Source organism: Mesocricetus auratus, unplaced genomic scaffold (assembly GCF_017639785.1).
Source record: "Mesocricetus auratus isolate SY011 unplaced genomic scaffold, BCM_Maur_2.0 Super-Scaffold_100676, whole genome shotgun sequence".
Lineage (NCBI taxonomy): Eukaryota > Metazoa > Chordata > Mammalia > Rodentia > Cricetidae > Mesocricetus > Mesocricetus auratus.
In genome coordinates this window covers 40,400,645-40,416,891 of record NW_024429266.1, presented here as the reverse complement: position 1 = coordinate 40,416,891, position 16,247 = coordinate 40,400,645, and the positions used below count along the sequence as shown (strand labels likewise).

The 16,247-nt window shown below is 37.6% G+C and overlaps 1 protein-coding gene across 1 annotated transcript in view; it reads right to left on the bottom strand.

The window, feature by feature from the left end:
- Hmcn1 (hemicentin 1) overlaps window positions 1–16,247 on the bottom strand; it is a 423,434-nt gene that overhangs the window by 134,454 nt on the left and 272,733 nt on the right. Inside the window, 4 exon segments of the mRNA XM_040738098.1 lie at window positions 729–852; window positions 2,085–2,236; window positions 3,357–3,533; window positions 4,331–4,432. Of these exon segments, the coding sequence (XP_040594032.1) occupies window positions 729–852; window positions 2,085–2,236; window positions 3,357–3,533; window positions 4,331–4,432 (555 nt within the window).

Here is a 16,247-nt window from a genome sequence, read left to right as displayed (position 1 = left end):
CAAAATAGGCCTCTTGTAAAAATAATGAAAAGCGATGAAACATGGTTTTGAGCAGAATACATTAAGAGAGCTTTTTCTGCAGACATTTACTATAGTTAAATTATGTCTTCCTAATTGTGGAGCTGCTAGCTGTAGTCATGGTCTTGTGAATGTTTGTGGAACAGCCTACACTGATGTAGACATTCAAATTAAAATTTTATTTCTGTGAGTGTGTGCCGTGTGTTGTTACATGTGTCTGGGGTATATGCATATAAGTTGTGTTTGTTGTTATATATGTGTGGGGTATATGCACATGAGCACAGAAGCCAGAGCAGAATGTGAGGTGACTGTATCAATCTCTACTAATTCCCAGGAGATAATGTCTCTCACTGAACCTGAGCTCTCTGGTTGGCTAGCCTAGTTGGCCAATGCGCTCCTGGAAGCTAGCTCCCTGTTTCTAGTTCCCAACACTTGGGCTATAAGCACATAAGACCATGCAGCTTCTTACATGGATATCAGAGAGTTAAGTTCAACTTCTCATTTTTACATGAGCACCTTTATGGCCCAAATCATCTTCCAAGTCCCAATATCTTCTAAGGTAAAAGGATTACAATGAATCAAACTAAAGCATAAAGCAGAAATAGAATTTGATTTAAGCTAATTTAGCAAAATCATCATTTCATCTATTTCTCCTTCTTGTCAACAATCTCCATTAACATCTAGTTCAGCACCCAGCTAACTTGTCTCACCATATACTCTGAGGTCGATGTCCCTTTGCTTCTCCCCAGCAGCGTTCACTGCCACACAGGTGTATCTTCCTGTGTCACTCATTTGTGCACTGGTTAGCGCTAAAATGCGACCCCCAGAGAGAACCTAGCAGTGAAAACAAAGCCAATTAACCGGTACATTCATAAGAATAGTAGGTGTATTCTTTTTATCATTTGCACAAATTTTCACAGAGGAGAGCATGACAAGGCATTCAGAAGAGAAGGGGGAATAAAAAGAGGTCATTCTCCAAGATTTCTTGGATAAAATAGTTAAGACATCATAACAGTATTAACCAAAAAAATTAGTCACACTCATTGTCATATCATCTCATATATCCACAATTTTTAATATTGACATGAACTTCACATCTTTTATAATTATCCAAACAACTGAATTAAAAAAAAAAACAACAGAATGTCAGAACTGAATTCTGTGTTGGACAAAATAAGTTAAACTTTATATCAATACAAGCACCTATTAGAGATATTTTGAGTTCAACTTCAGATCATTGCAACACTAAGATATTGTAATAAGAGAAGGTATGGAGAATTGTGGCTCCTCAGTGTGTATTAATGTGCTGTTTACACTAGCCTGTAGGCTATTAAGTGTTCAATCGCCTTAAGTCTAAAGCAAAGTATATATTTATCAATGAAAAACTATTTTAAACTATTTTATTGCTTAAAATCATCCTTACAAGGAAAGGGGCTGAGAGGCTTACTCAACACACAGTGGCACAAAGCTCAATTGGAAAACAAACATCCAGTATCTGCAAGGATGAGAGGAAAGCGCAATAAAAGAGCAATGTCTGGTACATGCTTCTCCCTCTGACCCGGAGCCGAGGGGCCTTCTGTGTTTTTAACTCAAAGTCAAGGGACTGCCTTTAAAACTTTCAGAGACTCAGATTTCATTTTTCATAACATCTCTACTAAGATATTCTCTACTTCATTCTTTGATGTTTTTACGGACACATGTATGCTTAATGTGCCTCACGGATTCATTATTTCCAGACATTTAAACAAAACCCTACCAGAAATTTCCTGTGCGTTTTGTTGATGAGTATTCCATATGCCAGGAACAGGCAGGAACGAGAAAGAGCAGCTAATGGGTTAAGTTTAACACCCACCTGTGAGGGATGGGAACTCACAGATAGATGTGTATACATATGTGTTTGTGTCTGTGCCTATGACACGTATTTGTGGGTACTTGTGCACACACCTTTTCTTTTTTAAATAACATTTGTTAACTCTTGTTCTCCAAATCTTTTCAATAGCTTCACAAGTTTAACTATCCTGTGTTGAGCATGTTAGTCATGAAAAAAAAAAAAAAAAAGAAGATACCTGTATTCCATTAGCGAAGCTAGAGACAGGGCTCCCATCTTTCAACCAAGTCAGACTGGGGGCAGGGATGCCCCTGGCTTCACATTCTAACCTTGCTAGATTATTCACCACCACCTCCACCATGGAACTGCTACCTGAGATTGAAGGAGGCACTGAAAAGAAGAAAAACCGACATAAGCCCTCAGCAGGATAATGAAAACCATACATAATTCCCATGATAATTTTTTTTACAGATAAACTTTTTCCTTATTTGTTTTGACTAAGTGTCTCACATCTTATCCATCTTATCTGAGATCTAGTCACAGCATTCTTGTGAGGTACACAGAGCAAGTGTCAATGTCTCAGTTTGGTAGCAAACTGAGGGTAGGAAAGTGATGTTAGCTGGTATAAGAAGTCAGTTTTTAGTGTTATAGTTCACTTAAAATAGTATTATTATTAGTAGTAGTCTCTCTCTGTGTGTATGTGTGTGTGAGAGAAAGAGAGAGGGGAGAAGAAGAGAGAAAGAGAGAGAGAGATAGAGAGACAGAGAGAGAGAGAGAGAGAGAGAGAGAGAGAGAGAGAGAGAGAGAGAGAGAGAGAGAGAGAGAGAGAGAGAGAGAGAAAGAGAGAGCACATATGTGGAGGTCAAAGGACAATTCTGGGAAGTTCTGTTCTCTCCTTCTACCTTGTTGAGGCAAGGTCTCTCTTGTTTCTGCCAGGTTGTATACTCCATGCTAGGTGGCCCTTGAGCTTAAAAGCTATCCTATCTCATTTAAGCATAGAAGTGCTGAGAAAACAAATGGGTGCTATCACATCAGGCTTTCTCACCCAAATTCAAGGGATTGGTTTTATCTGTTGAGTTAGACCACTGGCCCTGATTGAATTCTTAGTTATTGAGTTATTGATTCCCAGAAGTTGTGTGTGTGTGTGTGTACACCTTTCTCTCTTACATTCACTGTTATATTCTAATTAACAATGCCTCTTAAAAAGTTTTTCTTGAGTTAATTACTTAGAAATAGTTCTTTAATACCTATGAGTGTTAGATTATTAATAAAGATAATGTTGATATTGTCTGACAAAAACATCACTATTTCAACAAATAATCTGAAGTTGAAGTTCAACAGCATGTGAAAACTGGGCATTTTATTGGGTGTCAGGAATGAGAAAGTTTATCTGGGTCTTTAAGATATCAGCAGTATACTTCTGTTAAATCACAACAAAATTCTATAGGAACATACAGTCGTTTTGCATGTGTTCTTAACCCAGGAGGAATCTGAAAGATGGAGCACTTACCATGAACTTGTAGACTGTAAAACAATTCTGTAGCTCCGGCAGAGTTGATGGCTACACACTTATAGACGCCAGCATCTGAGATCTGAGTCCTTTCAATATCAAGGATCTGCCCTCTGTTGAGGAAGACTACACTTGTGGAACCCGAGAGTGGGTGGTTGTCTTTGTACCATGTAATAACTGAAGGGTAAAGGGGGAGAAGAAAAATTTTTCAATCACAATTCAATATACTAAGTTGGATCTGAAATAAATATACTAAGATGTATCTAACTAAAAATGCTTTATTCTTATATATTTTGTTTGAGCTCAATTGGCTTAAATATCTCTTCAGGGTTGATGAATTTTAAGGGTTGATTTTTAAGGCAACTACTGAGTCCAGTCAATGAGTCTAGGAATTGAACCACTGAAAGGTATTTTCTGTATTGTTTCCTAATATGTCAATATTACTTGATGATAATTTTTAATTTAATTTCCTACAAAATTTCCTGTAAAATGGTTGACATGTTAAATCAAAACCATTTATCATGTACAATATTGGATCCAATGTTTTCACATTGTCATCAGTTCACTAATATAGCCCACCAGTGATAGGGAGATGCAGAAAAAAGTAGCAGGGTCACTGGAATAACTATGATTAAGAATCAGCTTAGTTCATCCAACTGCATTGATAGTCTTTTAAAATTTTACAGTATCTTTTTCAAAAGACATAGATATAAAATACAATGGTAAGTTTTGTGACCACAATACAGACAGGATAATCAAGGAATTCACATGTTTCTCCATCAAGTAGAAAGATTCTTTCATGCCATTAAAGGCTATTGAGGATTTAAAAATATCATCTCCCTAATGATACTATTACTTGAAATGTACTCTATCACATTTCTTCATTACAAATTGGTACTTTATACCCATATCAATTTTGCTGGTCTCAGAAATCTTAAGCATTAATCAATTGCAAAGAGGCAAAGTAAATGTACCAGGAAGAGGATTGCCTGTTGCTCTACACTCCAGTTGAATGGGGTTATTTACCACCACGGTCTCATTCAGCATCTTTCCTGCATCTTCCAAGCTGGGAGGTTCTGCAAAACCCAAGCATACAATGAACTCACGTGAATATGATATGTAAACTGAAATTGTTTTCTAGGTGTAAATGATAAGTTTCTCTCTTCATTACATAGTCGATATTCTGGGTCATCTTTTTTTCTGTGATCAGGAGGAAAATATGTTATAGATCATTACTGTAGTAAAAGAAAATTGAGAGGACCAGTGAGTTTGCTAGGAGGTATGTCTTCTAGGAATGTCAGAAGCTATATCCATAAAATCTCACCAACATGACTGCCTACACATGAGATGAACAAGTACACCAACAGTAGACATGCCACAGTGAACAGGGGGAGAGCCTCAAGGCCTTAACTCTACACAAAGAACCACGGTAACTAAGAATTACTAACAGTAGGGAAATAGTCTTCTCCAGGGAAGAGCACACCAATTAGTTATCCAGTATCAGATAGTCAGCCCTGAAAAACATACATACAAGTAATATCATACAGACTGAGAAGGTTATATTTAGAACTTTTTATGCATATGCATACATGCATGTAACAACAATTAATGAAAAAACAGGACATGAATTTGAAAGAGAACAAGGGGGTGTATGGGAAAGTTTTGAGGGGGAAGAGGGAAGGGAGAAATGATGTAATTATATTATAATACCAAAAATAAGAGAAAAAGAAACAAAGTTGAATGTAAAATTTTCAAATTCAGTTCATCTGAATGAACTAAGGATGAATCACTTTTGTAATTAGGAAATTTACCCATATGAACTTTTCCAATGAAACAAATGAATGTGCCTGAACATACTCAACTTTATTTTGTGCAAGACTTTCCTAGACCCTTTTTAAAATAATAGAATAATTTTTCTTTCTTTGTATAAATTAAAAATAAAAAAACCCTTCCAACTTTAGACAGTCACTATTAAAGCTGCTGTTGTTATTTTGTATTTATGGGATATAGGAATTTGCAAAAAACAACTTGGAACATCAATATAGTATCTCTGTAATAACTCAAGGGGTATGAGAAGAGTGTCAAGATGAGAATCTTAAGATCTCTTCTTACTCAGAGATGAAACTGTAGGTATAAATTAGCTTTCAAAGTTGCAGAAATAATGTGTTTTACAGATTAGAATACAATGTTGGAGATAAAAATCCAACAAAGAAATAAATCAAGATTGCAAACTTGAAGTAAATATTTATAATTAATTTAAAAAGTTGCTGTTATTTTTGGTTTTCAAATCAGGGTGTAGCCCAGATCATGCTGGCCTTGAACTCAGAAAATCTACCTGCCTATCCTCCTAAGGGCTGTGATTAAAGACATGTACCACTACTGCCCACCGCCCAGATTTAATATTTTTATTTTTAAAACCTAGGTTTTTAAATTATTTCTTTTCAGTTAAAAGTACTTTTCAATTTATTGCAAGTAAATACAACACACAACACGCACGCACACACACACCTCTCAAAAAGCATTAACATAAGAAGCTGAATGGAGCTATGCCCAGACAATAATTGGACATTAATATATGTCAAATTAGTATATAAAACAAAAATCATTAAGTATGACAAAGCAACTTGCTTCATATTCATTAGAATATTATAATTCATGAACAATCCTTCATAATTACAATGTTTTATGGGTTGAACCAATACAAAATTAAAACTCTTAGAAATCAATTGTATAGTGAAACAAATATAAATTTATAGGACTATAAAAAACAAAGTACCCGTGTGGATTTGTGCATCTGTGTACAAAGTTGAAGCTACTGAATAATAAATAATCTTTGAAAGTGCCTCTAATGGATTAAGCCACAAAATAGTACATTCAATGGAATTACAATGAAAGGAACAGGAGTCAATATCAAAAACATTAAACTATGCACATGAGATAAACTCCATTAAAGATAAAATCAAGATAAACCTAATATAAAAAAATCAGAATGATGTTACCTGATAACGGAAGCTGTTCCTGTTATCATAGCAAGGTACCATGTAAGCAAACTCCTAAGCCCTAATTAATGTGGTTCCAAAAATATGTTATAATGGAAATAAATGTTCTAAGCTTTCAACTCAAAACCCAGGAAAAGACCAACACAGTAAACTTAGTGGCTGGTGATAAAGCTTCTTTACTTAATTTATCACAATAAAGCAAAAAGCAGACACTACCACCAAAGAAAAAAATTTCAGAGACAATAAGATTCAAAGTTGTTATTTGATAAGTTGACAAAAAGACTGTTATCAGAGGTAGAGTCCTTTGTGAGGCAGATGTCTGTTTTTCTGGAGGTCAAAACTCACCCTAGAACTCTCTTCACTCCCAGGATTCCTTTTACATCCATGTACTTTAGTGTATTCACCCTTCCTGGTTAGCTTTGTGGTTCTTCCTGTTTGGTTGACTGAGTTCTAATTACCAATGCAGTGTTGAAGAATGAGCAAAGCTCTAAACATGCTTACAATGGTTACCTGGCTTTTCCAACTGTGATGTGCATGGCACATTCCTTACCACTCACTAAAACACTTGCTTAAAGCCTTCTGGACTGAAGTGCTGTTGATGGCTTTGACAGTCACAGCTGCCACAATAAAACTCTATGATGGGAGTCAGAAGCACCAGGGCTGGGGAGTGGCCTGGCTAATTCACACATCAATAGAGAACTTAAGGAGAAAAAGATTGAATTCCAGCAAGAATGACAGAGGATGGTCTTGGAAAATCCATTCCTCAATTACAGAAATAATAGCACTGGGAAAGTTACCAAAAATCAGCCTTTTCGGTATTCAAAAAGTTTACCAAAGTTGTGTAACCACTCAAAAGCAAAGTGTTTAATCAAGAAAAACAAACAAGGCCAGCCTCATTAAAAAGAGTGAACTTGTGACATTTTTAACTCACCCAATTCTCACCACTCACCACATCTCATCCAAACTTAAAAACAATTAGTCAGGTCTGGAGAGATGGCTCAACAGTTAAGAGCACTTTTTCTTGCAGAGAGAAAAACTGGGGTTTGAATCCCATCACTCCCACTGTGGTCCATAACTACACCTAACCCCAGGTCCAGAGGATTTCAGTGCTCTTTCTTCATCTCCAAGGGCACCAGGCATGCAAGTGGTGTACATACATAGACGAAGGAAAAACACTTGAACACATAAAATCGGGGGGAAAGCCTGGAAAATTAAAAACAGAATCCACATACAAACACTCCAAACTCTCAGTGAAAATATTAGGGCAGATACCCAGGTGGGCAGACTAAATTTGAAGCTAATTAAAAACTTCATGCGGGGGCTGGGGAGATGCTCTGGCTAAGAGCACTGACTGCTCTTCCAAAGGAGCCCGGGTTCTATTCCTGGCACCGACATGGTGGCTCACAACCATCTGTAGCTTCAATTCTGGAGAACTGAACCTTTTCTGGCCTTTCTGGCTCTGCAGACATACATGTAGGCAAAACACCCAAACACATAAAATAAAATAATACAAAAATTAAACCCTATCATTCCAAGACAGCTGCTATCATTTGTCCTGGGAATCATTCGCAGGATTTGTCATTATTTAACTAGATTTAGAATTCTCTTAGTGCAAACTTCTCCTCTCAGGGGTATTATAAATGGACTTTATTTGATTTGTTCAGAGAAGCCACTAAATTACTTTCTGTTGCTTCTACAGTTAATCATGGTAAGCATGCTAGCTTAAGGCAATGCGGAACTGCAGGTCAGAAGTTCAACACAGCCTCCTTGGGTGCAAACCAAGGTGCCAACACAGCTGAATTCCTCTCTGAGGAAGTAGAAGAGGAGAAGCTTTTTCCTTGACTATTCCAAATTCTAAAGGCCATCTGCATTCCTTGGCTGTGGCTTTTTTTTCCACCAGTGTGAGATAATACATAATTCTTCTACCTTTAATTATCCTCATAATTACATTGGCTCCTTCCAAATAACCAGAGATGCGTCCCCTACTTAAAATAAAGCTGATTAATAACCATAATTTGATCTTCCAATTTAATTCCCTTTTAACACACGACTTCCCATGGTAACAGTTTCCAGAATCATAATATGGACAATTTGGAGACTACCTGGAACTATATACTCACTACATAAACAAAGAACCACTGAGGCATAAGAATAAGATTTTAAGATTTGTTACAGTATGTTATTTTAAATGACTTTTCAACAAAAACTAAGATGTACAAGGAAAAGAGAGCATGGCCATCCAGGGATCCAGAAGCAAAACAGGTTCTTTCCTAGGAAGTCCAGATATTGGATTTACAGGACCACATCAGCTATTGTCTCTTCCTGTGCCTCCCCACCCAGGAGTTTGGGAGCTTTTCTTGGAGAGAGCTAAAAGAAAGGGGAAAATAGCACTTTATGAAACACAGAGCGCCGACGAAGGAGTGGGATTGATTTAAAAAGCCAAGGAGGAACTCTGGAGCTCCAAAATTCAATAAGGGCTCAACAGCATGTTTGAGAAGCACGCTGGAAGAATAGTCAGTGGATATGAAGATAGGTCAAGAAAGATAACCTAGTTCTAAAGAGAAGAAAAAGGAAAGACGGAGAAAAGAGTTCAGATCTTTTAAAGTGTGTAGGATATTACCAAATGCAATGGGTGCTCTTGAGAACAGGAGAGAAAACAATTCAGGAGACTTACTTAAAGAGTGAGCCAGGTGGTGGTGGCACACGTCTCTGAGTTCGAGACCAGCCTGGTCTACAGAGAGAGTTCCAGAGCAACCGGGGTGACCCAGGAAAACCCTGTCTTGAAAAACAAACAAGCAAACAAAACCCAACAAACAAAAAGAGAGAGTGGCTGAATCTTCTAAATTGGAAGAAAAGCATTTGTTTTCACATCTGATAAACTTAACATTAGTTTTCATATTTGATAAGCTTAACAAACTCCAAGTTGAAGCACACATCAAAGAAACCTATAATGTAACCAAACTGTTTAAAAGCAAAGGTGAAGGAGAAAAGTCTTAAAAACAGCATAAGAAAATAACTCCTATACCAGGATCCCCAGTAAGTCCTGCAGCTGTTTTCTCATCAAAACACATGGAGATTAGAAGGCTGCTGGCTAACAAATTACAGTATGAGAGAAAGTGACTATCAACAAAGAAGTCACCAACCAGGAGACCTTAACTATTTCCCTTTCCTGGGGCCCTCCATGTGTGTCCCTCTTAAAGTCCTCCTTTTTATCTAGCTTCTCTGGGGTTGTGGGTTGTAACCTAGCCATCCTTTGTTTTACAGCTAGTATCAACTTACCAGTAAGTACATAAGGTGTTTGTCTTGCTGCCTCTGGGTTATCTTTCTCAGGATTTTTTTTCTAGAAGGGAGAGGATGAGTTGGGAACATGAGGGCTTCAGATGGCTGGGTTGGTGGAGGTTGGGGGGAGCAGTGAAAGAGATACCTTGATAGAGGGAGAAACCAGGAACTAGAGAAATTCCCAGAAATCCAGAAGGATGACCCCAGTTAAGGCTCCTAGCAATGGTGGAGAAGGTGCCTGAACTGGCCTTCCCTTATAATCAGGTTAGTGACTGCCCTAATTGTCATCATAGAACCCACATCCAGTAACTGATGGAAGCAGATACAGTGATAACAGCCAAGTACTGGGCTGAGCTCCTGGAGTTCTGCTGAAGAGAGGGAGGAGGGATCATATGAACAAGGGGCGTCAAGATCATGATGGGGAAAACCACAGAGACAGCTGGCCCCAGCTAGTGGGAGCTCATGGACTCCGGACTGACAGCTGGGGAGCCTGCATGGGATGGAACTAAGCCCTCTGAATGTGGGTGACAGTTAAGTGGCTTGATCTGTTGGGAGGCCCCTGCCAGTGGGACCAGAATTTATTCTGAGTACTTGAACGGGCTTTTGGAGCCCATTCTCTATGGTCTTGATACAGGAGGAGGGGCTTGGTCCTGACTCAACTTGATATGCTAGACTTTGTTGACTCCCCAAGGGAGGCCTTACCCCCTCTGAGGAGTGGGTGGGGGGGTGGGATGGAGAGATGTAAGAAGGAGTGAGGAGGGAAGGGAGGGGAACTGGGGCTAATATGTAAAATGAAAAAGAAACATGTTTTGCAAAAATAAATAAAGAAGGAAAGGAAGGAAGGAAGGAAGAAAGAAAGAAGGAAAGAAAGAAAGAAGGAAAGAAAGAAAGAAAGAAAGAAAGAAAGAAAGAAAGAAAGAAGTCAATAGTCAGCAAATCTGTCCTTTGGCATTTAGGATTTCCCTAGGAAATCAAAAGAAAGCCTCAAAAAACCTCCGCAGGAGCACATGTCCCATAATGAGTGCTAAAACTAAATTTTCAGGGCAGCAACTAATTTGCAGGAATAAATTAGGGACGCTGGTAAAAGTAACAATACAGATAAAGATAAAAGACAATGAAAACTGGAAATTTGGAAGGTTTTTTATTAACTTGAAAAAAACAACATGGAAAATAATAGTAAGTGAGGTTGACTAGCAGATGGTAGGAGAAGAAGGACAATAACATAAAGGAAGGAAAAGAAAAGGCTACCTGGAAGCAAAAATTATGCACAAATAAACTTAAAATACTATTAATTGAAGAACATTATTATGCTTGAAGCAAATTATTCATTTAGATGCTAGTTATAACCCTCAATGCATACACTAAAAATAAAACTAAACTATATATCTAAAGAACGTATACCATTGGTGACTTCTGGTCACCCTTTCTGGGTAAATACCCATACCCTTTAAGTGTAAAATTAGTTGTTTCCCTAAGCTGTCTCTTTCTCTTAAGAACCAAGCTTATCGCTATATTAAAACCTTCTCATAATAAACTCTAACTTTGCTTCAAAAATACTTGCCAATTATAAACAAGTATACATATAACAATAGAGTCCCAACATGCATTGAGAAAAGGAAAAATTATCTTTAATAATTGGAGACATTGAAATCCTATTATGAATAACATAAAAATAAAGAGACAAACAAGGAAAACATCTAAAGTTGACCTCTGGCTACCTCCTATGCATACAGGTGAATCCACCTGTACATATATGTACATACATGCATACACCATAAGCATAAACATGCACAACATACACTCAGAAAGCTGAGGCCCCTCCTATCTAGGTATGCTCTTTGGGTGTGGTTAGCACCCCAGGCTGACAAGAAGCAAATGGATCGGAAATCCCCTAAATTTTTGAAAGGATTATTTGCCTTTTGTCTAGGGCCATACCATTCTGAACACGCTTGATCTTGTCTGATTATACGTTTGAGAAAGTACAAGCCTGTCTACAGAAGTTTGTGATGGTTCATTACCTCAAGTCACAGACAGTAACATCATAAATCCACACAATACCTATAAGGAAAACCCAATGCCTTTATTCAATATAGTAGACAAGAGTAAATACAATATAAGTTTCATGGTTCCTCTGTAGTATTTAGGAGGTCACTGTTCTGTGTATGTCATCATTAAGGGGACACCATTCCACGCCAATGGTAAGATGTATGAATTCCCTAGGCAAGAGGGTGAAGTACTACTCAATTTATTGTCTTTTTTTTTCTTTTCATTTTTTCCTTCTTCCAAATACTGCATGTACACATCATGCCAAAACCACAGTACTGCGTTGAATCATCATGAAGTCTACTCTGTCTAGTTTTGTAGCCATTTGGGGCATAAACCGACTGTGTCAAAACCTGGTTAAGTCTGAGTTAGTTAAAACTGATGTTAAAATGACTTTTGTGAATTAATCTACCTTATTCACTAATATTTGAAAATAGCAGAAATAATTTAATCTGTGCTGAAAACATAGTTCAGTAGAATCCTGACCTTCACTTGGCCATGAAGAAAGAAACAAAACAGTTCCCTAGAACACTCCCAAGTCTCCACTAGACCACAGGCAAGCTATTAAACAAAACACAGAAATGATAGAGAAACCTTGTTTGAGTGGGTGTTAGCAGATGTTAGCCAAGCAAATACTTTTAAAATATAAAATAGAAATAAGAAGTCTTCCTGATGTTTTTATGAGACAACTAATACAGACGCAAGAGGGTCCCCAGCCAACGGGAAAGGCAACAACAGGCCTTTAGCATATTTGTTAAGAGAGTACAGTGAGAAGGGCTGGGAGCCAAACATGTGTTTTGCCAAAAAACAGTCTTCATGCTACCATTTACAGATGCTGACTGGGAAACAGGCACCAGGGTAAGACTTTCATGTGTTGTCTTTCATTTAAACCTCAAACAACTCTTGTGACTATGCGGTATTATTATCTCTTCTACCTTACAGATGAGGATGCTTACCTTTAAGAAGATTCACATCTAAGCTTAGCATCTTACAGACTATAAATGACAATGCAAGAACCAAATTTGAAGCCCATCTTATTATACTACAATGTTCTATTTCTTCTGGATGCATCACCTTGGATGATTTTTTCATTGGAAATAATTATGTGCAGATGAAATGAATGCTTGACTTATTAGACTTCAAATAACTACTTGTTTGTAGAAACATCTGTCTCACTTGGCAGATATTTGGGGTTTAGATATAACTACATAGTTTGGTCTAGAGAACAAAAACTTCCAGAATTATGAAATTTTGACAATCAAAAGAAGACCACCTACTGAGGACTCCTGCTGTTTATAACAGACAGACTCTCTCCCTGGAAAATTCCATGAGAATGTTCCTCTTCTCATGGTCATAGCTTGGTGATTTGTCCAAAAGACCATGCATCCTTACTGTACTTACTTCAACTCTTGTTAATATTTTTACAATGATGGAGTAAAAGGGAATTAACTAAGATATTTTTATGAGAAATAAGAGTATTGAGAAATTGGAATACTGAATATTGAAGACTGAAAATTTCATGTGCCAATTGCAAGAAATGTTCATATTAAGAATTCAATGCCCATCCATAAAGAGTGGCCAAACAAACCTTAGCTAGAAGTGACTATTGGGTTTGTTATATAAGTTAATAATGGACTGAAACTAAATGATTGCTTTTCTATATATTCTGTAAATTCTTCTTTAAATTGGTTATCATCAGAATTGGATACAATATTTTAAAGACACTCAGAGAGCAAAAGTATAAATGGTATCTTTTCTCCATTATTACTAGTGCATTAGCTTCTATGAGTCCTTTTGAAGTCAAATTTACATCTACAATAATCTCAGAGAGCTCAAGTCCAAATAATATGCACTTGTTTCAATATGGGCATCTTTAAGCAATTTCTGTCAAAACCTATTTACATAGTTCTTCACATTTCACTAGATTGTCCTCTCAGTCTTTGAGGTCTACTCAAAGTCTTTAATTATTAATACATTTCTTAGACATTCCTATATTTTCACATCTCTAATCATTGCCATGAGTATTAATACATGATAGTAGAAGATAGATTCAAGGTTGGAGTCTTAGGCTTCCAATGGGGCATTGCTTTCCTCAGCACTAAGAGACAGCTTTTGTCCAGATTCCAGTGACAAACATGTAGTCAAATGCTTGCTCCAGGTTAATCATTACAAGTCCACTTCATCATCATTCTGCTCTCAGGGAGACGAGCTGTTATCCAGACAAATGGGTACCACAGCAGATGGGATGCTTTAAGCTCTTGCTAGCTCTTACCTCTACATTGTGTTTTGTATGAAGGAGATAGCATCATGTTCTCCATCTCACTTGGCCATCTCCACTAAGCCCTTTAAGTGACTAAGCTCTGTTTCTTTCTTTGCACACGAACTCAGATGGTTTCCACTTGCTTGCCTTCTCTTTGATGATTTTCCATGTAGATGAGCACACAAACTGCGTCTTTCAACAGCTGACACTTTGCTACCATCTTCAGACCCTACATCTACAGACTTGTATTTTTCCTATGCTCTTTTTTTCCATTGGTTGCTTTTTGTTACACTTAAATGGGTTTCACTAGCATACATAATAATGGCTTTCACTATGATATTTTCATACATATATGTCATTGTGCTTTGTTCTTATATGATGAAGTATTTAGTTTCTTCCAAGGATTCTAGTTTTCAGTTATTATGGAACATATTGAAAAACTCTATAAGATTTTTCAATGTTTGAGTCAATATTTCTCCAGATACTGGTGACCAACCACACCAATGGAATCAGAGACACTAAGAAGAACTGAGGCTGTGTGCAGGAAGCAGTAGTTTTAATGTGCAAAGAAGATGGAAGGAGTTTCAGGGAAGGAAATACTACAGGAAACAACACAATTTAGCAACTCTCAGATGCAAATGGAATCTTGAGGAGTTGTTGAAGACAGATGTTAAGGAACACTCAAATGACAGATAGAGACCTGTGAGAAACAGAGTAAATTAAAGACAGTGAGGGATAGCAGTGCCTGTGTGTTCTCAGCCTCTCTAGGACAAGGAGCCAATTCCAAATAGTGTCCTTCAAATTAATTACTCTTAAGGAACATGTTTATATGTGCAAATATGCTCACATCGGGTGTTCCTATTTTGTGAAGCATGAACAGAATAAATTGGCTTATGGGAAACATTGAAGGAACAAAATATTTTAACTGGCTGGCTCAAACAAAAGAAAATATGCAAAGAAGCAAATTAGAAGAATTCAATGACCCATTGTCATTTTTAAAATCACTCAGTTTACTCTTCATATGTCAAAGATTTTCACCTCCTACTATGTATCTGAAATTAAGTTTGATCCTGGGAGTTATCCTAGGCTGGATTCCTCAGTAAATGTGGAATAAATATATAGATAGATGAACATCTAAAGAAATAAAAAGTTGGACAAGAACCACATGAATACAACAAAGCAAATAATGTGTATATGGAGATGTCAGAACACTTCTGCAAAAGTTCAGACTTTGTTCCGATAAGCCTCTGGAGAACAAAAGCCTTCTATTCAAAGCCCCGTGTCTCCCAGGTTTACAGAAAAGCTGTGATGTGGATGCTGTGCTCCATAGCCATCCAGACACTTTATGAGAGCACACAGAAGATCCTGAGTCAAGGGTAGCTCCAATTCACGAAACGAAAACTGTGCAAGAAGATTATAGACAAGTGAGGCACAGCTCTGAAACTTTGTCTTTTTCAATAAACCCTTCCACAGAGGATTATTAATTAAGGTGACATGAATCATTTAGAAAACACCGGAGAACAGAACGATGTCTCGGAGGGTAAAGAATTTGCCAAACCAAGTTTGGCTCTGCAGAACCCATGTAAAAAGCTTTATGGCTGTGGCAGCCTAAGGACATCCCAGAGAAGGAAGACAGACAGAGGGAAGCCACAGAGCAAACTGGGTAGCCAGACTGGCCTCAATCATGAGCTCTGGGTTCAGCAGGAGACCCTATCTCAATCTATAAGGTGGAAAACAATCGAGAATGACACCTACCATCAACTTCGTGTTTTCACATATGCACAACAGGTACACATGCTTCCACACATGTGAACACGCATAGCTACATATACACCACACGCACACTATAAAAATTTGAGTATCCTATTTAACAATCTGAAAACTAAAGGTATTTGAGAAACTGTAATTATAATAAGCTACATGGTATTTTTCATATAGAAGAAATTAACTATTTCTTTCTACATTTGCAATTTATAGAAACTGTGTGTTCCCTTTCCCTCTATGCCTCCCCACAACCAATTAAAGAAAGAGAGTCATGAAAGGGTGGATGATAGTGACTACCTCTAATCCTACTGCTTGAGAGGTACCGACAAGCAGGGTTGGTTGGCTAGCTGGCTTTGCCTAATCAGCAAGAACCAGGCCATGCGAGAGACCCTATCTCAAAAATCAAGGCAGTTTAGGCAATATCAATAGTGGATCCATAAAAGCCACGTTAAATAGGCTTAGCATATGCATATGTGTTTAACAATCAGTCATAATAAAAGAGGTCATGAGGGAGTAGGAGGACATGGGAAGAGTTGGGGGAGGGAG